Raw genomic sequence first — 26094 nt, 5'->3', positions numbered from 1 at the left:
TTCTCATCTCCTACCCTGTTTATTTGCAGCCCTCTGCCAATGCATCCACCCTTCTTTCCCCACCATTCTCTTTTTTCTCTGCCTCCCTGCCCCACAACCTCTTGAAGCTGCCTATTGAAATTCTACTTCATGAACAGTCCACTAGACAGTGTTCATCTCTCTCCTAACCCACGCACCATCCCTTCTCCTTCCCCGCCCCCTCTAGATTACTGTTTACCTCCCATGTGATGTCGCATTGTGGCCCGAGATGCTGGAGTTGGCAGTTGTGTGTGTGTGTGTGTGTGTGTGTGTGTGTGTGTGTGTGTGCGCCTCTCTTTTCCTGATGAAGGCTGTGGCGGAAAACTGTATGTAAGTGTCTTTTAACTGTGCCTATATCCTACTTGACATGTCTTCTTTATGGTAAGTAGCAATCTGTCTTTTCCTACATTGCTGATATTCCTACCTGTAGTTTCCTTTGTTTGATTCAATCTTATTGTTCCTCCTGTGTTCTTGTACTAATTGTATATTACCCATCTTTTCCTATAGCTTAATCCTATTTCTCTCATAATTTCAACCATCTACATCTACATCTACATCCATACTCTGCAAGCCACTTGATGGTGTGTGGCAGAGGGTACTTTGAGTACCTCTATCGGTTCTCCCTTCTATTCCAGTCTCGTATTGTTCATGGAAAGGAAGATTGTCGGTATGCCTCTGTGTGGGCTCTAATCTCTCTGATTTTATCCTCATGGTCTCTTCATGAGATATACGTAGGAGGGAGCAATATACTGCTTGACTCCTCAGTGAAGGTATGTTCTCGAAACTTCAACAAAAGCCCATCTCGAGCTACTGAGCATCTCTCTTACAGAGTCTTCCACTGAAGTTTATTTATCATCTCCGTAATGCTTTCACGATTACTAAATGATCCTGCTCTCCATTGGATATTCGCTATCTCTTCTATCAACCCTATCTGGTACGGATCCCACATCAGTGAGCAGTATTCAAGCAGTGTGCGAACAAGTGTACTATAACCTACTTCCTTTGTTTTCGGACTGCATTTCCTTAGGATTCTTCCATTGAATCTCAGTTTCACATCTGCTTTATCAGCGATCAATTTTATATGGTCATTCCATTTTAAATCACTCCTCATGCCTACTCCCAGATAATTTATGGAATTAACTGCTTCCAGTTGCTGACTTCCTATATTGTAGCTAAATGATAAAGGTTCTTTCTTTCTATTTATTTGCAGTACATTACACTTGTCTACATTGAGATATAATTGCCATTCCCTGCACCATGCATCAATTCGTTGCAGATCCTCCTGCATTTCAGTACAAGTTTCCATTGTTACAACCTCTTGATATACTACAGCATCAACCACAAAAAGCCTCAGTGAATTTCCGACGTTATCCACAAGGTCATTTATGTATATTGTGAACAGCAACAGTCCTACGACACTCCCCTGCGGCACACCTGAAATCACTCTTACTTCAGAAGACTTCTCTCCACTGAGAATGACGTGCTGCGTTCTGTTATCTAGGAACTCTTCAATCTAGTCACACAATTGGTCTGATAGTCCATATGCTCTTACTTTGTTCATTAAACGACTGTGGGGAACTGTATTGATCGCCTTGTGGAAGTCAAGAAACAGGGCATCTACCTGGGAACCTGTGTCTATGGCCTCTGAGTCTCGTGGACGAATATCGCGAACTGGGTTTCACACTATCGTGTTTTTTGGAACCAATGCTGATTCCTACAGAGTAGACTTCTAGTTTCCAGGAAAGTTATTATACCCAAACACAATACGTGCTCCAAAACTCTACAACTGATCGACGTTAGAGATATAGGTTTATAGTTCTGCACATCTGTTCGACATCCCTTCTTGAAAATGGGGATGACCTGTGCCCTTTTCCAATCCTTTGAAACGCTACGCTCTTCTAGAGACCTACAGTACACCTCTGCAAGAAGGGGGGCAAGTTCCTTTGCATACTCTGTGTAAAATCAAACTGGTATCCCATCAGGTCCAGCGGCCTTTCCTCTTTTGAGCGATTTTAATTGTTCTACCATTTTACATTGTCGAGCTTTATAGATCGACGAAACCTATGAACATGTCTTGATTTTTCTTCAGTCTTGGTTCTAATATTAAGTGCAGTGTGAGACCTGCCTCTTTGGTTTCTTTACCTTTTCTGAAACCAAACTGATCGTCATCTAACAGATCCTTAATTTTCTTTTCCATTCCTCTGTTTATTATTCTTGTCAGCAGTTTGAATGCATGAGCTGTTAAGCTGATTCGGTGATAGTTTTTGAGCTTACTTGTCCTTGCTATCTTCAGAATTGTGTGAATGTACCTTCTGCCTTATTTGATTTCAAATCTTGCAAAGTTCTTTTAAATTCTGACACTTGTTCCAGTCCCCTATGCCATCCATATCGCCTCCAATTCCTTCTTCTACAACACCATCAACAAGTCCTCCATTGCATACAGTCCTTCAGTGTACTCTTTCCACCTATTCAGTCTCTCTTCTGTGTTTAACAGTGAAATTACCATTGCACTCTTAATATGACTACCCCTACTTTTAATTTTGCCAAAAGTTGTTTCTACTTTTCTATAAGCTGAGTCAGTCCTTCTGACGATCATTTCATTTTGGATTTATTCACATCTCTCCAGCAGCTATTTCATCTTGGCTGCATTGCTGTATTACGTTCTTTCCCTCAACATTCTTGTACCTCTTTCTCCATCGATCAGTTGAAATACTTCATCCGTTGCCCAGGGTTTCTCCGCATTTACCTATGCCTCTCTGTGATTGCCCTTTTTAAAAATGTTCACATGTCTCCTCTTGAACAACTTACTCTGGTTTTCCTTATCACAGTATCAACATACTTAGTGAATTCAAACATGTCTCATTGTTCCTCAGTGCTTTAATATTCCACTTCGTTCCTCATTCATTCTTTCGAACGATACTCTTAAACTTCAGTCAACTCTCCATCATTACTAAATTGTGACATAAATCTATATCTGCTCCTGGATACACCTTACAATCCAATATCTGATTTTGGAATTTCTGTCTGACCATGATGTAATCCAATTGGAACTTCCCATGTTTCTGGATCTTTTCACAGTATACCTCCTCCTCTTGTGATTCTTGAACAGAGTATTCGCTATTACCATCTGAAATTTATTGAAGAATGCAATTAGTCTTTCTCTTCTCTCATCTCTGCTGCCAAGGCCATACTCTCCCATAACCCTTTCTTCTGTTCCTTCCCCTATAACCACATACCAATGCTCCATGACTACTAGATTTTCATCTCTCGTTACATACTGTATTACCCGTTCAGTATCCTCATATAATAACTCTATCTCTTCATCTGGTGCTTGCAACATTGGCATGTATCCCTAAGCTATCATTATTGACAATGGTTTGTTGTTGACTCCTATGAGAATGGCCCTATCACTGAACTGTTCACAGTATGTGGCTCACTCCCTGCCCTACTTTCATATTCAAAATGAATCCTACCCCTGTTATACGACTGAGCCTTTGCATTTCTCTTTTCAGATTTTCTAACTTTCCTACTATGTTCAAACCTTTGACATTCCATGCTCCAACTTGTAGCACGTTATCTCATTGGTGGTATTCTACCTTTCTCTCATGGTAACCTTCCCCTTGGAGATCTGAGTGGGAGACTAATCTGGAATCCTTTGCCATTGTGGAGATGATCATGACACTTTTTCAATTACAAGTCACATGTACTGTGGATACACATTGTGTGTCTTTAATGCAGTAGCTTTTGCACCCTCATGCCTTTGATCATTGCTGATTCTTCCACTTTTTAAGGGCAGTTTCCCGCCCTAAGGGCAAGAGAGTCCCTGAACCTCTGTCTGCTCCTCTGCCCTATTTGAGAAGACTGTTGGAAGAACAAGGGTGACTTCTCATGCTGGAAGTCTTCGATCACCATTGCTGATGACTTTTTATTCAAAATTTAAGCAGTGGCTGTTTTCTAACCCAGGCCCAAGATGTTCTGACTCGTAGTCAAATACACTATCCCCAGACCATGGACTCCCCCACTATCTAGCCTTGTCTTCCTGGTGCCTACAGGAAGATACATGTAATTGATCCAATTATCTATCTATTAGTGTAGCAACACAGAGCTTTTCAAGCACTTCTGGCCATAATCCTACTGCTTGCCATAACAAGTCAGTACAGCATTTTGGCACCACACTTGTATCATTACACTGTAAAGTTTGGAAGGTAGAGATGAGATATTGGCAGAAGTAAAGCTGTGAGGATGGGGCGTGAGTCTTGCTTGGGTAGCTCAGTTGGTAGAGCACTTGCCTGCGAAAGGCAAAGTTCCCGAGTTCGAGTCTCGGTCCGGCACACAGTTTTAATCTGCCAGGAAGTTTCACTGACACAACCATTTGGTCAACCACCAACAGTACTGCTTGAACACAGGACACTTAAGTGGCATTGCAGCAAGCAGAGTCTTTGACATCTGGGGTGTTTGCTTATCAATAAGACCACCCTCATGGATATAAATACAGGTAATCCAGCCAGGACATGACACTGAATCGGCGACAGTTGTACAGTAGGATACCACCCATAGCCCTTCACCATTCACCAGCCACTATCTGGAGCAGATATCTATGTTTGCCATCCTATGGAACCACTTACTTGGGGGTCAAGCAGTAGCACTGAAGGGCTGAGGGTTGAACTGAGACCCTCCAAGTCACTGATCCACTGGGCACAGCCAACACCAGATACTGCCAACCAGGCTTAGAGGCCAGGGTTTGCAACATAGATATATATGTCTTGTGATCACTACCGGGTGCACTGATTGCAGTGACCACAGACATCTTCATGACTATGTACCATACAGTAAGCACCAGGGATTCATCGTCCACCCCTGACCTGGTGGGTATAGGCATGAGTTTTCCATAGTAAACTGTTATAAATAAATAAATGAAACAACTGTCTCTAAGCTGAATGTGACTGGAACTTTCTCACCTACCCATTAGGGAACTTATTAGAATTAAGAGTTTTCACAGACAGATGGAGTTATGAGGTTTTCATTGCCTACCTTCTCTCTGTTGTATCTTCCCTCTCTGAAGTGTGTGATATTTTACATTTATTTCTTTTGGGATTTTGGTCATGATAGACGGCGAACATGATGGCATTGGGTGAGAAGCTATCAGCTCTAGACCGATTTAGTACTTACTTGATCAGATCACTCAAATGCTAGCGGATAATGTAGAGCTATATAGCAACCACAGAGGTTACACAAGAAGAGAAGGGAACAGGCCCCTCCTAGTGTGTTTCTATCAGTCCTAGATGCTAGCACAGTGACTCCTTTTTTGGGTAAATCAGGAGAGGATATTTTTACTTTTGTGGATAACCTACTCATGGCCACAAAGTTGGGGGACAGATTTATGATCAGTTGTTGAGTATGATTTAATCGGGGACACACGGGCGTATGCGACGTACCATGAGAAACTGCAGAGTGCCTGTTCCAGAATTTGCAGGAAGGGCTACTGGAATGCTGTAGGAGGAAGTACATCTCTAACTATTACAGAGAACTGCTCAGTACTACAATGCAGAGACAAGGAGAGTCCTTGGAGACTGAATTAGGAAGTTAAACATCAATAGTTGCGAAATGACAGATAATGATGACACCAATGAAGACGTTCTCCAAGAGGCAGATCAGATGGCATTAGATGTATTCCTGTTTTATTTGCCAGCTGAAATTTCCCGTAATGTCATAGGTGGCAATTGCAACAGCTTTGGCGGAAAAGGTGTGGTAACCATGCCTGGGGAAAGGACGGTTATTTTTAAATACTGAATTCACATGTTATTAGTGTGGTTGGCCTGGTCATATTCAGCACAGTTTTAGGAATCCTCAGTGTGGGAGGTGAAAGAGGACTGGACTGTCAGAGTGGGAATGTGAGTGTATGTTTCCACAGGCAAAAGGAAGATGGCCACAGGACAGTGCTCACACTCCAATGTTAAACAAAAGGGAATGTTGCGGTCACTGAGCAGCATTCCTTGTAAATGTGAGCACAAGAGACCTGTGTGCAGGATCAGTGACAGATTACTGTACGTGTTTTGGTGCAGTACTGTCCTTTCCTTCCCTATCTGGTTTCTCCAGTTGTGCACTATAGTAATTAAAGGATGTTTACTGAGGTATATTCTTGAACATTCGACTTATTTTATTTATACCTGTCATTATACCTGTATTTTCCAATAAATATGTTGTATACAGTATATTGTACACAATATTATTTTATTGATTGGTTTAACAACTTGCAAAAGACTGGTAGATCATTTACATTTTTATAACAAATTGGATCTAAACAATACATAGTTAGAAAGCTGAAGGTATATTATATAGTTGCAATTTATTTCTACAGTTAAAAGTTTGATTTACATGTTTCCATTCATGGGTATCAAGAGACTGAAGCAAAACAATTTTGCAGCAGGTACAATGTCACAGATTTTTTAAAGATATGTAGTTCTGAGGGAGATTTTATATGTCTGGGTACCCTGACATACAGTTTTTTCCTACATGATACACACTATTTTAGTGTAATTTGTTGCAATGACTAACATGTATGTTATTGTTTGGTCCAGCACTGTATTCATGAATAGTGCATAACTACAATATGTGATCAAAAGTATCCGTACACCCTCAAAAACATACGTTTTTCATATTATGTGCATTGTGCTGCCACCTACTGCCAGGTACTCCATATCAGCGACCTCAGTAGTCATCAGACATCGTGAGAGAGCAGAATGGGGTGCCCCACAGAACTCACGGACTTCGAACATGGTCAGGTGATTGGGTGTCACTTGTGTCATATGTCTGTACACGAGATTTCCACATTCTTAAACATCCCTAGATCCACTGTTTCCAATGCGATAGTGAAGTGGAAACTTGAAGGCACACTCCCAGCACAAAAGCGTACAGGCCGACCTCGTCTGTTGACTGATAGAGACCACCAACAGTTGAAGAGGGTTGTAATGTGTAATAGGCAGACAGCTATCCAGACCAACACACAGGAATCCCAAACTGCATCAGGATCCACTGCAAGTACTATGACAGTTAGGTGGGAGGTGAGAAAACGTGGATTTCATGGTCGAGTGGCAGCTCATAAGCCACACATCAAGCCAGTAAATGCCAAACAACGCCTCATTTGGTGTAAGGAATGTAAACGTTGGACAATTGAACAGTGGAAAAATGTAGTGTGGAGTGATGAATCATGGTACACAGTGTGGTGATCTGATGGCAGGGTGTGTATATGGCGAATGCCTGTTGAACGTCGTCTGCCAATGTGTGTAGTGCCAACAATAAAACTCGGAGGTGGTGGTGTTATGATGTGGTCGTGTTTTTCATGAGGAGGCTTGCACACCTTGTTGTTTTGTGTGGCACTATAGCAATGACTCTGAATCACTAATGTTCAGTGGGTAGTCGTTTATATATATGAAAAAAAAAGAAATGATCCTAAAATTGAGCCCCCTTAATCATCATGTCTTAGTACACATGGTTCTCAAAGGGGAACCTGGAGTTCATTCTCTTCCACATACTTTATTTCTGTTACCTCAGCGCGATATACCAAACATGATTTAATCGAATCATTTGGCAGGCCTCTTACACCATATTCCTCAAGATTTGTCAGGAGCACAGAATGATAAATTACATCAAACGCATTTGTTAGGGCTAAGAATAACCCAGAGATTTTTGTCAAGTTGAAAGCTACTGTTTCAGTTGAGTGCTCTGATCTGAAGCCATGTTGACATCCGGAAACACTGTTATTGTTTTGTTCAGCAATCTCTTTCTTTTTTTATTTGATCTACCTCCATGATTATACAAGGGTAATTGAATAAGTGTCTTTACTTTTATCGTAACTGGCTTTAGATTGGCAGTACAGTTTAGTGTACTCACAGCCAACAGATGGCACCACTCCCTTGACTTTGGTAGATTTCAGCGTTGTTACATTAGTTGGTTTCGTGTTCTTGCAAAGCCAATATGGCTGTGCCACTCTCCACTTGCACCAATCGGGAAAAACGTTCTGTAACCTTTTTTTTCTTTTTCTTCCCCCCCCCCCCCCGCTTTTTTTTCCCCCTACATGGCCAAGAGGTACTGTGGGCTACCAATGAAATGTACAAGTGACACGATGTAAGAACAGAATTCAAAAACAGTGTTTGTAGACGAATGACCACACTACTAAAGTACAAATAGAAATGTTACTTCTAGACGTTTAGGGGATTGTGGCCTACATGAGTCATAGTGGGCGACAGAGTAGAAGAATGCAGAGGGTGGTCGACAGTAGGACCCAAACCAGGAGTATGTCCTTGAGGGTGACGGTACTTCTGGGACATCAGACATTGGCCGGTGTTGGAGGTGATGACAGCTGCCTGTGAGACAACGCTGCTTATGCTTCTGAGGTGTCGGTGGATGTTGGAGGCAGTGGCTCGACGTCAATAGCTGCCGATGGGACGAAGATATTTCCAGGACATAGGCATTGGCAGATGTCGGAGGCGATGGCTCAATGACAGCAGCCGCCAATGGGATGATGTTTGGTGAGGAGTGGCACCTTGGAGCGCGACAGGTGCTCATGACGAGGGTGATGAATCCAATCAGTGGGCTGTTAGTGAATGTAAGGTTTGGAGCGTGTACTAGTTCCATCGTGGTCTGGTGGCAGCCTAAGTACTCTCCAGTGGAGTGATACCGGTGTGACGCTGAATGGGCGTGTGATGTTGCATAATATAATGGTGTCAAGACTACAGTGCTCTCTACTGCAAGGTTGGCGCCTGCTGTGGCCACTGTATGGAGCTACGACGTAAACAGCCCGAGCTGTATGAGGCTGGACTTAAAAACAGCTCAGTGAGTTATGGTATGTTGACGTGAGTTGCATATGCACGTCCACCAGCAGAGACGTCATCCCACAATACCGGCCTGGTATGCGGAGCAGTATAGTCCCAGGTGGATACTATAGTCTGAAGGTGTACCAGGAATGAAGTCCACAGGAGTCTTTTACCACATATATGGGAGGGGGTAATGTTTAAGCAGTATTTACCAATGGAATGAATAATTCAAAATCAGCCAAACAAGCATGAACTAGGAGAAAAGAGCAGGATGTCCAGTCGCATCCATAGTGATGCAGAAGTGTAAGAACTACAGTTCAGTCTCAAAGGGTGCATCTCAAACAGAGGACTAGACTAGAATTAGGAAACACTGGTATTATAGTTGTAAACTGTCGTTGCTGTGTTTAGAAAGAACTGGAACTCCCAAGTGTTCATAGAGAGCACTGAAGCAGAAATCGTTACAGGCACTGAAAGCTGACTAAAACTAGTGATAAGACCAGTCAAAGTTTTTACCAAGGACCTAACGATGTTCAGAAAGGAGATATTAAATTGTTGGTAGTGGCGTGTTTGTTGCTATTAGAAGCAGTTTATGTTGTAATGAAACTGAAGTAGATAGTATGCCATATGTTCGGTTCTCCCCGGATTTGTCCTAGTTTTGAGGGTGTCTTGGGGCATTCTACGGGCAGGAGGAGAGAGGATGTGAGATGTTGCAACTGGCCAGGTTAAACCCAGACCTTTTTCATATCTGGAGAAATTCGACTGATTGGAGATAAATAGATTGTAATACATGCTAGTTAAAATACACTATATAAGGACTAATACGTGGGTAGCTCGGTTTGTTAATATAGAAAAAAGCAGCGGCAAGCACATTTAGACGCTCTCCTATACACATCATTTTCATATTGAAAACAATTTTTATTCATTACTACAAATAAAATCGATATTTGAACATGAATGTCTCTATACGGCCCTTTCATTAATCCCTGTTACAGTCAAGTGTTATTTATATCATGGCTGTTTATCAGTGACAACTGGCCAACTTCTTGTAGACAGGCTGTATGTGTCCGAAAAAAATTATTCACTTTGACCCAAATGCCTGGGGTTTTCGAAGTCTTTGTTCGGAGTCAGCAATATCAGTGACGGCAGGCCTAGTGTGGGTAGAGGTTATACTCGACGACCGGAATGAGTTAATGATTGGTTCCTTTTAACAACCCCCCTGACTAAGATAATATAGTTGCTGAAGGGTTCCAGGAATATTTAAGTCTAATTTCGAATAGGTACCCGAATGTACAGTTGTAGTTGGAGGAGCTCCAATCTACTTTCGAAATGTTGATGAAAATACGATATGCTTAACATTGCTGGTAGGCATAAAACATTGCCCGAAATTGTACTAAACGTATTATTTTGAGTAGTTAATTCAGGAGTTCATATGAAGTGTAAATGGTTGCGATAACATTTAACGTTTTGGCAACAAACAATCCTGAGCAAATGGAAAGCTTCCTAACAGATACAAGGATTAGTGACCACTAAATCTTTGTACCAAGACTGAATACCGTAACGCCCAAATCCGTCAAAAAGAAATGCAGAATCTATCTGTTTAAAAAAATAGGTAAAAATTCGCTTAATGGCTGCCTAAGAGACAGTCTCCATATCTGCCAAACTTTTGTAAGCGTAGATCAGATGTAGCTTACATTCAAAGAAATAATATTGACGGCAACTGAAAGAATCATACCAAGTAAATTAACAAAAGACGTACCTAGCAGATCCCCCATGGTATAAAAACAGGTCAGGACACTGTCACAGAAGCAACGAAAACAGCATGCCAGATTAAAAGAACACAAAATCTCCAATATTAGGGATGTTTTACGGAAGTTCGAAACTTAGTGCGGGCTTCAATGCAAGATGGTTTTAAAAGTTTCCACAATGAAACTTTGTCTCCAAATGTGGAAGATATGTGAAGAGATTCTGGTCGTATTTAAAGTACACCATGGCAAGATACGATCAAGCACCTCCGCGTTAGCGATGGTAATGTTACCGATGACAACGCTGCTAAAGCTAGTTACACAACACGGGTTTCCTAAATTCCTTCACCAAAAAAAGATGCAGAAAATTTTCCAAAATTCAAATCGAGAACAGCTGCCAACTCGAGCAATCCATATCCTCGGTGTAGTCAAGCAATTTAAGTCACTAACAAAGGCTAGTCTCCTGCCCCAGGTTGTGTAAAAAAAATGGCAACCCCAAAATATTTTAATGTAGAGTAATGAAATTTCGGGAATACATTTGCCTAGGTAACATATTAAAGTGATTAACATTGCAAAACCGCAAGTTAATGCAAGAGCGAGATAAGCCACTGCAAATGTTAAATGTTGGTACGTTAAAAATCGGTGTAACCGCCAGAATGTTGTATGCATGCATGCAAACGTGCATGCATTATTTGTACAAGTGGAGGATGTCGGTTTGTGGGATGGAGTTCCACGCCTGCTGAAGTTGGTTGGTCAATACAGGGACGGTTAATGCTGTTTACGGATGACGCTGGCGTTGTCGACCGATGATCTCTCAAACGTGCTCGGTTGGAGACTGATCTGGTGATCCAGCAGGCCAAGGCACCATGTCGTCACTCCGTACAGCATGATGGGTTACAACGGCGGTAAGTGGGCGACCGTTATCTTGTTAGGAAACACCTCCTGGAATGCTGTTCATTAATGGCGATGCTCTGGTTTTCCATGAAAGAAAACTCAATGAAAGCTCTCTGCTTGGAACGGACCTCCGCTACACACGCCGTTTTGAGTTCTAAGTACAGCGCCGCCACCTATGGAACTTCATACAACTATAGGGGCAGAAGCGGGAATATTCCACAATATCCCAAAACAAATCCCACATTTTTTTCAACGGAAATCGGCCGAGAAAAAGAAATATGTTGCATTACTTATTTAACTGACAGGAAGAAGATGCTGTGATATGCAAATGATTAGCTTTTCAGAGCATTCACACAAGGTTGGCGCCGGTGGCGACACCTACAACGTGCTGACATGAGGAGAGTTTCCAACCGATTTCTCATACACAAACAGCAGTTGACCGGCGTTGCCTGGTGAAACGTTGTTCTGATGCCTCGTGTAAGGAGGAGAAATGCGTACCATCACGTTTCCAACTTTGATAAAGGTCGGATTGTAGCCTATCGCGATTGCGGTTTATCGTATCGCGACAATGCTACTCGCGTTGTTCGAGATCCAATGACTGTTAGCAGAATATGGAATCGGTGGGTTCAGGAGGGTAATACGGAATGCCGTGCTGGATCGCAATGGCCTCGTATCATTAGCAGTCAAGATGACAGGCATCTTATCCGCATGGCTATAACGGATCGTGAAACCACATCTCGATCCCTGAGTCAACAGATGGGGACGTTTGCAAGACAACAACCATCTGCACGAACAGTTCGACGACGTTTGCAGCAGCATGGACTATCAGCTCGAAGACCATGGCTGCGGTTACCCTTGACGCTGCATCACAGACAGGGGCGCCTGCGATGGTGTACTCAACGACGAACCTGGGTGCACGAATGGCAAAACGTAATTTTTTCGAATGAATCCAGGTCCTGTTTACAGCATCATGATGGTCGCATTCGTGTTTGGCGACATCGCGGTGAACGCACATTGGAAGAGCGTATTCGTCATCGCCATACTGACGTATCACCTGGCGTGATGATACGGGGTGCCATTGGTTACACATCTCGGTCAGCTCTTGTTCGCATTGACGGCACTTTGAAAAGTGGACGTTACATTTCAGATGTGTTACGACCAGTGGCACTACCCCTCATTCGATCCTTGCGGAACCCTATATTTCAGCAGGATAATGCCCGACCGCATGTTGCAGGTCCTGTACGGGCCTTTCTGGATACAGAAAATGTTCTACTGCTGCCCTGGCCAGCACATTCTCCAGATCTCTCACCAATTGAAAACGTCTGTTGAATGGTGGCCGAGCAACTGGCTCGTCACAATACGCCAGTCACTTCTCTATGAACTGTGGTATCGTGTTGAAGCTGCATGGGCAGCTGTACCTGTACACGCCATCCAAGCTCTGTTTGACTCAATGCCCAGGCGTATCAAGGCCGTTACTACGGCCAGAGGTGGTTGTTCTGGGTACTGATTTCCCAGGATCTATGTACCCAAATTGCGTGAAAATGTAATTACAGGTCAGTTCTACTATAATATATTTGTCCAATGAATACCTGTTTATCATCTGCATTTCTTCTTGGTGTAGCAATTTTAATGGCCAGTAGTGTATATAAACGATTTGGGAGACAATTTGAACAGCCATCTTAGATTGTTTGCAGATGATGTACTTTCCACCTAGCAAAGTTTTCAGAACACCAGTAAGAATTACGAAATGATTTAGGTAAGATATCTGTATGGTGCCAAAAGTGAGCAATAGTGAATGCGAGGTCCTTCAAGAACGTACTAAAAAGAATCCGTTAAATTGTGGTTACTTGATAAATAATTCAAATTTAAATGTTTAGATTCAACTAAATATCTATGGATTACAATTAAATCGGAACGTTCACATTGGAAGCGTCGTGAGGAGGGCGAATCAAATAATGCGTTTTATTGACAGATCACTTAGAAGATGCAACAAATCTTCTAAAGAGATCACCTACACTAAACTTGTTCGTCCCCTTCTGGGATCCTTTTGAGACAGGATTGAGGGAGAACATCAAAAAAATTCAAAGAAGAGCTGCTCGCTATGTATTATGCTGAAACAGGAGGTGGAGTAATAGGCGAGTTGGAGTGGCAATCATTACAACAAAGACGTTTCTTGTTGCGGCGAGATATTTTCAGGAAATTTCAGTCACCACTTTCTGGTCAGAAAGCTAAAATATTTTGTTGAACCCCACCCAGGTAGTTAGGAACGACCATCTTAATAAAATAAGAGAATTTGGAGCTTTTGCAGAAAGATTTAGGCGTTCATTTTTCCGACTAGCTACTCAAAAGTGGATCGGTCGACCAGTAGTATGAAAGTGGTTCTGTGAGCCCTCTGCCAAGCACTTGGATGTGAATTGCAGAGTGGTGATGTAGATTTTGAATAACTGACGAGTGACTGTTAAGGAAATGGCAAACCACATGCGCATTAGTCATAGTTTCGCATTTGACATCTTCCACAAAAGGCTCAAATTTCGTAATCTGTGCAAAATATATCCCAGAGCAACTCAAAGAACCCAACAAGTGCAGTCGTATGGCGCTCTGTCTGCAGCTCGTGGACCATAATGTTAATGTAGGTGAAATGATTCTAAAATGAATGATCTCTGCAGGTGAAACATGGGTTAATCACTTTGAACCGAAGTCCAAATACAGTAGCATGGAATAGAAACCCCCATAATCTCCAGCGAAAAAGAAATTCAAGAGTCAGCCCTCTGCAGGAAAGGTGATGCCCACAGTAGTTTAGTTCACACAAGGGCCAATTCTGGATCATTCCCGGAAAACAAGTCAACAGCAAACAGTCAATGTTGACATTTATATGCTTTGCTGAAGCCAGCAATTTGAGACAAACTAAGAAGTCTTTTGACAAACTCCGTAACTTTTTTTGCACGATAAAGCACGTCCACATGTTGCAGCCCACACTGTCTAGACATTTCAGAATATGTATTTGGAGTTGTTCGAGCACGCTGGACACAGTTCTGACCTCGTCCCGTCGGATTTCGATTTATTTGGTCGACTTAAAATTGTTTAAGAGGCCGTCGATTCTAGAGGTGGGCCAAACGGTTATTCTGGAGTAACCGTTATCACAGTTCCAGTTATTCTTTGATAACCGTTATCGCTAACGGTTATTAATAACTGCCAAGTTATTTTTCGCTAGCGAATACCGATAACTCCGACAGTTAAATAACGACATAGTTGGAATCCATCAGTTTAGTTATCAGTATAACTGCGAGTAGTGTGAAATAGCAGGAATGTCGTATGAATCATGTCATAACCACAGCTTATTAACTCCGGGTACATTTTAGTTGATGTTAGAACGATTATTAGTGTTTCAGATTATATGTTTGTAGGTTATCGGTCGCTATTAGAAATATTATCTTCGCAGCTGCGACAGAAAGTACGCGGAACTTCGCCAAAGCACTGTTTAAGTAAAATGTTAACAACGTGCGTTTTTAAGTATGAAGTAATATGTAAACTGAGTACTGTAGGTGAAATTCGAAGCTTAATTTCTTGTCCTGCTCACATAATAGAATAAAGTGTACAGCCTTGTAATACAACAAAAAATATGCGTTATGTGACGGATTCGTTTACTCTTGTGGTGTAAAAGCTAGTCCTATTGGGGAAAGTGTGAGTACGCTAATCCAAGTTTTATGTCAGATTTGGAAACTGCTCGATTTCTCCTGCTACAGCATGTTTATAACATATGAAGACATGCAGATAGAAAAGGTTGAAAGTGTTACATTTCTGGAACTACAACTCGATAATAAATTCAGTTGGGAAGGGCATACCACATTTTTTCATTCTATTATTTCATAAGGGAGCATATTCTGTCGTAACTTATCAAACGTAGCAAAAGTTTTTCGCATGTAAAAGTGTGTAATAAAAATCGTTTGTGATATCAATTCAAGAACATCATGTAGGAACCTGTTCAAGGAACTTTGTATTCTAACTACTGCTTTCTAGTATATTTATTCCTTAATGAAATTTGTTACAAGTATTTCCAACCAATAGCTTAATACATAATATCAGTACTAGAAATGGGATCAGCAATCTACATAAAGACCTAAAATCACTTACCTTGGTCCAACAGGGGTCCAATATTCAGGAACATGCATTTTCAATAAACTGCCAGCAAGTCAGCAACCATTAAAAACTTGGTTTCAGATAAAGCACGGTTTACAGTGTGTTTGAAAGACTATTTGATACAGAAGTGTGATTCCACCCGTCATCAATATGCCGGAAATAGCTATTTTAAGTGTGTCTATGACGTTACTACATACACATGGCAACAAACACGAAGATACATATAAATAATACAATAACATTTCCCACCAAAAATACAATCAAACCAATGGGACAACTGCGGGAAGTTGGTGGTTTTAGAGTGAGGACAAGCTAGTAAAAAAAAAAAAAAAAAAAAAAAAAAAGCACACCATGATCCCAAAACACAAAATGAAGAACAAAAAGAAAAAAAAAATACAGCATTCTGCTACACCAACAAAAATCTGCAGGAATCGGACTCTTCCCTTGAACAATATAGGTCAACCATAGGTGACCATACCAAAACACCAATACCCACAACTAAAAGTACGAAAATTGGAATCGGACATTTCCCTTGACCTACATAGGTCAACCTCACATGACGATACTAAAACATCAGCATATACAACTATGAAAATGGGAATCAGTCACTTCCGGTGACCTATATAGGTCCACCACAGCTACTGATGCCAAAAAACCAACTCCTACAACTGTGAAAAATAAAACCACAATCCCAAAAGTCCACAAATCAATCATCCCTACATAAATTAAATCACATTCAATACTTCATAAATACACAAAACATCACAGCTAGAAAAAAAATAATAATAATTACCACCAGCAAATTCCGGCACTGCAACCTAGATCGACACACACAAAAACCAACTGATAAACACCGTGCCGTAATGACATTCACACACCACAACACCTTTTCGTCGAAGCAGACGGGTGGAATCAGACGCTTCCATTGACCGCTCCTTCTACTCTGTAGATGAATATCGTAACAGAGACTGATAGACCAACTTAGGTAAAAATTCTGCTATATTTCAGTTTTGACAGCACTTGGTTGCAACAGTCAAGATCGGGTATTCTGTGTATGATAAATTTATTGAAAGTGCGTATCTGTGTTTTATTCTGACAGTGTATCAATTCTGTAAATATTAGCAGTTACTGTGATATATTGACATATTTTGACAATCTCCTGACAAATGATGAGGATAATAATTATTTTATTCCACTGTATTATGTTATACGTTCTGACATGTTATTTGTCATTCGCGACGGCCAGCGGCTATTTCCGAAGAAGTACGTAAATATTTGTTCGCTCCAGTAACTATCGTCTCTGTAATATCACCGGGGTCTAAGACTGGAGTCACTGTATCAGGAACACAGACACACAGTTATTCCGTTACCAACTTCCAGGTTACTTGTAATGGTAGTCCCATAACTGCCAGAGAGCGAGAACTGTGAGCCAATAACGATAACTGCCAGAGGAAAATACGTATCTCCATTTCCATAGTCGCTCGAATTCCCTATGGTACCTCTCTTTATACAACCCGTCCAAGCTAAATTGACATGTGAGGCGGTGGCTTAAGGGAACGACCGTACTTATTAATCCCTGTACTGCAGCTCCTATCAGCCACCGCTCGGACATTAATCTTATTTAATTGTTTGTGCTAAAAGTAACGAAGGCGCACGATATAGTACACAGTTCTTATCAACAGATGGCGCGCAAGTTCACAGTTATTCCCATGGCCTATAGAACGCCTTCAAAATGGTCTATCCTCTCCTTAGTTCCTAGCCAGTTCTCCGATGAGTTGACGAGAAAGCGTAGTAGATCTTCGGTCAACAGATGGCGCGAGGCACTGTTGACATTAGACAGTTATTGAAATAACTGCCTGTATCAGAGGAACGGTTATCGCAGTAACCGTTAGTTTTCAGTAACCGGTTATTTCTATCAGTTACGTTATTTTTTGCCACCTCTAGTCGATTCACTTCTGGTGACACGAAGGAGATAGCGCATACATGGCTTGCCGCTCAACGGAAAGGTTCTGTGTGTACTGGAAAGCTTGAGCAACGATGCACCAGTTGCTTAAATAGAAGAGTGGTCGTGTTTAAAAACGATGTCGCTGGAAATTTTGTGCTGTTAGTGTAATAAATTAGAAAACTGTTATGTAGAGTCTTTTTGTCTTGTTCTCGTAACACCTACATTGTTGGCATACTCCCTGCAGGTGACCTGACTGCACCGACATGTTTTATGTAGAATATTGTTTAAATTTTAACAATAAAGTTATGTAGAGATAATAAGTAGCAGAGGCAGGCTTATCTTCCTGAACCATCGTCGTACGTCTCAAGCATATTTTGGTGTGTTGATGATAGTCTGGTAAAAGGTAAAGCTGTCATGAGCCCTAATGGTTTGAACACCAGTTATTGAAAGTGGTATGTCATTGCCTTCCTCCGACCTTTGAACTGACATAACCTTTCCAGACAGCTATGGGGGGACGAACAGTTTAACGTGGACTCTAAAGCACGGTCCAACACGCTAGCAAACATTTCCAGAGGTGAAAGACTTAATAAATGACAGATAAATCCATAAGACTAAGCAGTGATCGAATTCGAAACCTTCCGATCCACAGTCTGCACTGTTCCATTTTCGTTTATTTTTGCTTTTATTTTTTATATAAGTTATATATGACAGATAAATATCGAATGAATGATTTGGGATCGAACCTGAGACCTTTATATCTGTAGTCTGATACTGCACCATTTTCATTGTCTTTCTATATAAATGTTTTATTAAAACGTAGCGGGTAATATGTCTCTTCAACGTAACATAACGACCACGATTCCCATCGAAAAACTCAAACAAACGAGACTTGTTTTTAAAACACAACCACGTTACCGCTTCTGAAAGAAACAGAACTCTTCTCCTGAAGCAAATAACGGGGTGTAAACGATCACTGTTCACTTACAATGTATACTACTGTGGTGTAGGGGAAGTCGTGATTAACAATTTGATACAAGACAGTTGTAATCTGCCACACCAGGAAACAATCTTAAATTGGCATACAAAAGCCGCTGAAGCTACAGCGCAAGTGCACCGCACGAGATTTCGACTGCAGTCTGTCCTTACTACAAGATAACAATGCTTGTGAGAGATAAGTTCAAATCGAATTGGAGAAGTAACGAGTTTTCGCATAGCTTGTTCAAAAGTCTCTTCCTTTGATTATCCTCACAGGGAAGGTTAACTTACAAACGTTAACGACAGCCAGTAGCATAGGAAAGTGAGAAAATATTAAATACTTGTATCTCGCGAGCAGCGTTTGCGCTTTAGTTTCAGTGGCTTTTGTAGACCAATTTGCGGTTGTTTCCTCTCTCGAAAGACCACGAGTTTGTCTTGCCTTCCCCTAAACCACCGCGTAACCAAGTCGCTTTTGTGAAACTAACAAGTCTCTTCTTCAAAAACAAACAAGACTCAACCTCTGAAACGAACATACTCATTTTATGAAGCTAACGAAATTTGCCCTCTAACACTAATCATCTTATCCTCTATGAGAGGCAGTCAAGTAAAAACTGAACACCCGTCACTGTGGGGCCACGGAATGGCTTCATTGAAAAGTAATCACCACACGCATTAAGACATTTATCCCACAAGGAGACGAGACGGTCAGTTCCTGTTTCGTAGAACGAGGCCGGCCGCTGACGGATCCCACTTCCTCGTCCGACTCAAACCGACGACTACGCATGTTACAGGTCGCCAAAGATGTGAAAAACACACGGTGAAAGATCCGGCCTGAACGGAGGACGTTGTTGTGTTTCACAGCCATCTTGCTGAAGTGTGGCCCTTGTCCGATTGCCACAGTGGGGCGGGTGTTATCGTGCACAATGAATGATTCCGTCCAAGAGCATTCCTCGGCGTTTAGACTTCATGAGGTGTCGCAATTTCTGCAGATTGTCTTCACAGTGCTGCACATTGATTGTGGTTCCGCGATAGCGGAGTGCCCCTGCGCCCAGCGGAGGAGGTCACGACCTTAACTAAACTTGTGTGAACAACTTTGGATTTCTTTCGCCAGGGAGGTGTGGAATGTTTCCACTGTTGGCTTTGCATTAACTCAGGCTGTCGGAATGCTGTCGGACGGAATCATCCTACAGCACGACAACGCCCGCCCCCACACTGCCAATAGGAAGAAGGCTACGCTTTGATTGGGAAACAATGCAACATGCTAGGCGTAGCCCCGATCTTTCACCGTTTGATTTTCACATCTGTGGTGACCTGGAGAAAGACATGCGTGAACTTAGGTTTGAGTTGGACGAGAAAGTGCAGGAGCGGATGCGTCAGCGGGCGACTGCATTGTATGAAACAGCAATTGATCGCCTCGTTTCCCAGTGAGGTCAATGTATTAAGCACGTTCCAGTTACTTTTGGATGGAACCACTCCACGGTCCTGTTGTGGTGGGTGTTCGGTGTTCAATTTACTGCCCCTTGTACAACATACGAGAATGATATTCGCACCTGCGAATACTGCTGAACTTTGGCTGCGCTGTGCATTGATGACAATGAAAATTTGTGCACGGTCCGGGACTCGAACCCGGAACTTCTTCTTGACGCGAGTGGCCGTCTTGACCATCTCAACCACCCGAGCACGCTCCCCAGGCAGACCCAAACTTCCATAGGTCACCCCTCTCGTCTACCTCCTACACTCACACAAATACTGTGAGTTCGATGCCGGAAAAAACGTACGATTAAAGTCTAAGCGCAGATATTAGATATGAAATACTATACTGGAATGTCTGTATTATTCTGGTTTAATTTGAAAAGTCCTTCAGGCATGCACGCATGCAGACAAAGTTTAGCAATACTGGCAAAAGCGAATACGATTCTCGTATTTCATATGATTGTCGATCGCTGCAGGGCCTATTCCTTCCGACATTCACGCATGCTTGAAAGACATTGAAAAGTACGTTAGAACATCACGGGTACTGTAATATAGCATAGCGTTAGAAAACAGGCGAGGTTGCTCTTCTACAACAAACAGGGCTCCCCACAAATATCCAAAAAATTGTAGACTAACTAAAACTTCTCTTCGAAAACAGCGAGGTTCGTCTGTTGACCACAAAGCCAGCGAGGCAGCGAAGCAAATCAAAAGGTCGCTGCTCACCTGAAGCCTGAACCTGCCGACGGGGGGCTCGGCGAAGCGGATGCCCCTGAAGGCGTAGTAGGGGCCCTCGCGCACCCCCCGCAGCGTGGCCTGCTCGTCGCCGCGGTAGATGACGACCGCCGGGTCGTCGGCGGGCGGCTGCGGGGCGGGGTCTCCGCCGACGATCCTCTTGCGCCGCACCAGCTGCTCCCCCGCCCCCGGCTGAGCAGCCGCGGCACGCAGCACCGCCCACGCCGCCAGCACCAGCACCGGGGCTGCGCTGCTCCTCCTCCACATGGCGCGCATCTTCTGGCGAGGCGCGCCGGGCCGAAGGCTGCCTCGGCCAGCCTCCTTATCTGCAGGAAGCACGAGCTGCGCACTCTCATCTTCTCGCTGCAAATGTTAAGCCGCGTCCACACGCGCATCTACAGTGACGCCAAACTCAATAGGACACTACTGGCCATTAAAATTGCTACACCAAGAAGAAATGCAGATGATAAACGGGTATTCATTGGACAAATATATTATACTAGAACTGACATGTGATTACATTTTCACGCAATTTGGGTGCATAGACCCTTGAAATCAGTACCCAGAACAACCACCTCTGGCCGTAATAACGGCCTTGATACGCCTGGGCATTGAGTCAAACAGAGCTTCGATGGCGCGTACAGGTACAGCTCCCCGTGCAGCTTCAACACGATACTACAGTTTATCGAGAGTAGTGACTGGCGTATTGTGACGAGCCAGTTGCTCGTCCGCCATTGACCAGACGTTTTCAATTGGTGAGAGATCTGGAGAATGTGCTGGCCAGGGCAGCAGTCGAACATTTTCTGTATCCAGAAAGGGCAGTACAGGACCTGCAACATGCGGTCGTGCATTATCCTGCTGATATGTAGGGTTTCGCGGGGATCGAATGAAGGGTCGTAACTCATCTGAAATGTAACTCCACTGTTCAAAGTGCCGTCAGTGCGAACAAGAGGTGACCGAGACGTGTAAACAATGCCGCGCGGGATTAGCCGAGCGGTCCAGAGCGCTTAGGGACTGATAACCTTAGCAGTTAAGCCCCATAAGATTTCACACATATTTGAACATTTTGTAACCAATGGCACCCCATACCATCACGCCGGGTGATACGCCAGTATGGCTTCCAATGTGCGTTCACCGCGATGTCGCCAAACACGGATGCGACCATCATGATGCTGTAAACAGAACCTGCATCCATCCGAAAAAATGACGTTTTGCCATTCGTGCACCCAGGTTCGTCGTTGAGTAAACCTCGCAGGCGCTCCTGTCTGTGATGCAGCGTCCAGAGTAACCGCAGCCGTGGTCTCCGAGCTGATAGTCCATGCTGCTCCAAACGTCGTCGAACTGTTCGTGCAGATGGTTGTTCTCTTGCAAACGTCCCCATCTGTTGACTCAGGGATCGAGACGTGGCTGCACGATCCGTTACAACCATGCGGATAAGATGCCTGTCATCTCGACTGCTAATGATACGAGGCCGTTGGGATCCAGCACGGCGTTCCGTATTAGCCTCCTGAACCCACCGATTCCATATTCTGCTAACAGTCATTGGATCTCGACCAACGCGAGCAGCAATGTCACGATACGATAAACCGCAATCGCGATAGGCTACAATCCGACCTTTATCAAAGACGGAAACGTGATGGTACGTATTTCTCCTCCTTACATCTACATCTACATCTACATCTACATTTATACTCCGCAAGCCACCCAACGGTGTGTGGCAGAGGGCACTTTACGTGCCACTGTCATTACCTCCCTTTTCTGTTCCAGTCGCGTATGGTTCGCGGGAAGAACGACTGTCTGAAAGCCTCCGTGCGCGCTCGAATCTCTCTAATTTTACATTCGTGATCTCCTCTGGAGATATAAGTAGGGGGAAGCAATATATTCGATACCTCATCCAGAAACGCACCCTCTCGAAACCTGGACAGCAAGCTACACCGCGATGCAGAGCGCCTCTCTTGCAGAGTCTGCCACTTGAGTTTGCTAAACATCTCCGTAACGCTATCACGGTTACCAAATAACCCTGTGACGAAACGCGCCGCTCTTCTTTGGATCTTCTCTATCTCCTCCGTCAACCCGATCTGGTACGGATCCCACACTGATGAGCAATACTCAAGTATAGGTCGAACGAGTGTTTTGTAAGCCACCTCCTTTGTTGATGGACTACATTTTCTAATGACTCTCCCAATGAATCTCAACCTGGTACCCGCCTTACCAACAATTAATTTTATATGATCATTCCACTTCAAATCGTTCCGCACACATACTCCCAGATATTTTACAGAAGTAACTGCTACCAGTGTTTGTTCCACTATCATGTAATCATACAATAAAGGATCCTTCTTTCTATGTATTTGCAATACATTACATTTGTCTATGTTAAAGGTCAGTTGCCACTCCCTGCACCAAGTGCCTATCCGCTGCAGATCTTCCTGCATTTCGCTACAATTTTCTAATGCTGCAACTTCTCTGTATACTACAGCATCATCCGCGAAAAGCCGCATGGAACTTCCGACACTATCTACTAGGTCATTTATATATATTGTGAAAAGTAATGGTCCCATAACACTCCCCTGTGGCACGCCAGAGGTTACTTTAACGTCTGTAGACGTCTCTCCGTTGATAACAACATGCTGTGTTCTGTTTGCTAAAAATTCTTCAATCCAGCCACACAGCTGGTCTGATATTCCGTAGGCTCTTACTTTGTTTATCAGGCGACAGTGCGGAACTGTATCGAACGCCTTCCGGAAGTCAAGGAAAATAGCATCTACCTGGGAGCCTGTATCTAATATTTTCTGGGTCTCATGAACAAATAAAGCGAGTTGGGTCTCACACGATCGCTGTTTCCGGAATCCATGTTGATTCCTACAGAGTAGATTCTGGGTTTCCGAAAACGACATGATACTCGAGCAAAAAACATGTTCTAAAATTCTACAACAGATCGACGTCAGAGATATAGATCTATAGTTTTGCGCATCTGCTCGACAACGCTTCTTGAAGACTGGGATTACCTGTGCTCTTTTCCAATCATTTGGAACCTTCCGCTCCTCTAGAGTCTTGCGGTACACGGCTGTTAGAAGGGGGGCAAGTTCTTTCGCGTACTCTGTGTAGAATCGAATTGGTATCCCGTCATGTCCAGTGGACTTTCCTCTGTTGAGTGGTTCCAGTTGCTTTTCTATTCCTTGGACACTTATTTCGATGTCAGCCATTTTTTCGTTTGTGCGAGGATTTAGAGAAGGAACTGCAGTGCGGTCTTCCTCTGTGAAACAGCTTTGGAAAAAGATGTTTAGTATTTCAGCTTTACGCGTGTCATCCTCTGTTTCAATGCCATCATCATCCCGGAGTGTCTGGATATGCTGTTTCGAGCCACTTACTGATTTAACGTAAGACCACAACTTCCTAGGATTTTCTGTCAAGTCGGTACATAGAATTTTACTATCGAATTCACTGAACGCTTCACGCATAGCCCTCCTTACGCTAACTTTGACATCGTTTAGCTTCTGTTTGTCTGAGAGGTTTTTGTTGTTGAACCACGGTGGGTTTTTCCCGTCCCTCACAGTTTTACTCGGCACGTACCTGTCTAAAACGCATTTTACGATTGCCTTGAACTTTTTCCATAAACACTCAACATTGTCAGTGTCGGAACAAAAATTTTCGTTTTGATCTGTTAGGTAGTCTGAAATCTGCCTTCTATTACTCTTGCTAAACAAGTAAACCTTCCTCCCTTTTTTTATATTCTTATTAACTTCCATATTCAGAGATGCTGCAACGGCCTTATGATCACTGATTTCCTGTTCTGCACTTACAGAGTCGAAAAGTTCGGGTCTGTTTGTTATCAGTAGGTCCAAGATGTTATCTCCACGAGTCGGTTCTCTGTTTAATTGCTCGAGGTAATTTTCGGATAGTGCACTCAGTATAATGTCACTCGATGCTCTGTCCCTACCACCCGTCCTAAACATCTGAGTGTCCCAGTCTATATCTGGTAAATTGAAATCTCCACCTAAGACTATAACATGCTGAGAAAATTTATGTGAAGTGTATTCTAAATTTTCTCTCAGTTGTTCTGCCACTAATGCTGCTGAGTCGGGAGGTCGGTAAAAGGAGCCAACTATTAACCTAGCTCGGTTGTTGAGTGTAACCTCCACCCATAATAATTCACAGGAACTATCCACTTCTACTTCACTACAGGATAAACTAATACTAACAGCGACAAACACGCCACCACCGGTCGCATGCAATCTATCCTTTCTAAACACCGCCTGTGCCTTTGTAAAAATTTCGGCAGAATTTATCTCTGGCTTCAGCCAGCTTTCTGTACCTATAACGATTTCAGCTTCGGTGCTTTCTATCAGCGCTTGAAGTTCCGGTACTTTACCAATGCAGCTTCGACAGTTTACAATTACAATACCGATTGCTGCTTGGTCCCCGCATTTCCTGACTTTGCCCCGCACCCTTTGAGGCTGTTGCCCTTCCTGTACTTGCCCGAGGCCATCTAACCTAAAAAAAATGCCAAGTCCACGCCACACAACCCCTGCTACCCGTGTAGCCGCTTGTTGCGTGTAGTGGACTCCTCACCTATCCAGCGGAACCCGAAACCCCACCACCGTATGGCGCAAGTCGAGGAATCTGCAGCCCACACGGTCGCAGAACCGTCTCAGTCTCTGATTCAGACCCTCCACTCGGATCTGTACCAAAGGTCCGCAGTCAGTCCTGTCGACGAGGCATCAGAACAACATTTCACCAGGCAACGCCGGTCAACTGCTGTTTGTGTATGAGAAACCGGTTGGAAACTTTCCTCATGTCAGCACGTTGTAGGTGTAGCCACCGGCGCCAACCTTGTGTGAATGCTCTGAAAAGCTAATCATTTGCGTATCACACCCTCCTCTTCCTGTCGGTTAAATTTCTCGTCTGTAGGACGTCATCTTCGTGGTGCAGCAATTTTATTGGCCAGTAGTGGAAATGCGATTGGATCTACTAAGTACCTAGACTTTTCAATAATTAATGCAACATATCTTTTTCTCGGCTTGTTTCGTTTAAAACAAAGCGGAATTTGTTATGGGCCATAGTGGAATACTCCCCCTTTAACCACTATAGTTTCACGAAGTTTCAACAGGTTGCGGCGCTGTACATAGCCTTCGAAATGTTGCGTTCCAAGTAGAGAGCTTCCTCCGAGTTTCTTTTGGTGGGAAACCGGAGGGTCACAAATATTCATAGGCGCTTGCAAAATGTTTACGGAGACCTGGCAGTGAACAAACGCACGGTGAGTTGCCGGCCGAGGCGTCTGTCATCATCGCAACAAGGTCGTCCAAACCTGTTCGATCCCCCGTGCCACATGCAACTGTGACTCCTGTGATGTAGGAACGTGAGG

At 43.3% G+C, this 26094-nt stretch overlaps 1 protein-coding gene across 1 annotated transcript in view; it reads right to left on the bottom strand.

Annotated features, from left to right (window-relative positions):
• LOC126161929 (carboxylesterase 4A) overlaps positions 1 to 21011 on the bottom strand; it is a 159334-nt gene extending 138323 nt beyond the window's left edge. The window contains exon 1 of the mRNA XM_049918103.1: positions 20721 to 21011. Coding sequence (XP_049774060.1) covers positions 20721 to 21005 — 285 coding nt within the window. The 5' untranslated portion in view covers positions 21006 to 21011. The remainder of the gene's footprint in view (positions 1 to 20720) is intronic.
• Positions 21012 to 26094: the final 5083 nt, after the last annotated feature.

This window comes from Schistocerca cancellata, chromosome 2, assembly GCF_023864275.1.
Source record: "Schistocerca cancellata isolate TAMUIC-IGC-003103 chromosome 2, iqSchCanc2.1, whole genome shotgun sequence".
NCBI lineage: Eukaryota > Metazoa > Arthropoda > Insecta > Orthoptera > Acrididae > Schistocerca > Schistocerca cancellata.
This window is presented reverse-complemented; position numbering and strand designations above follow the sequence as displayed.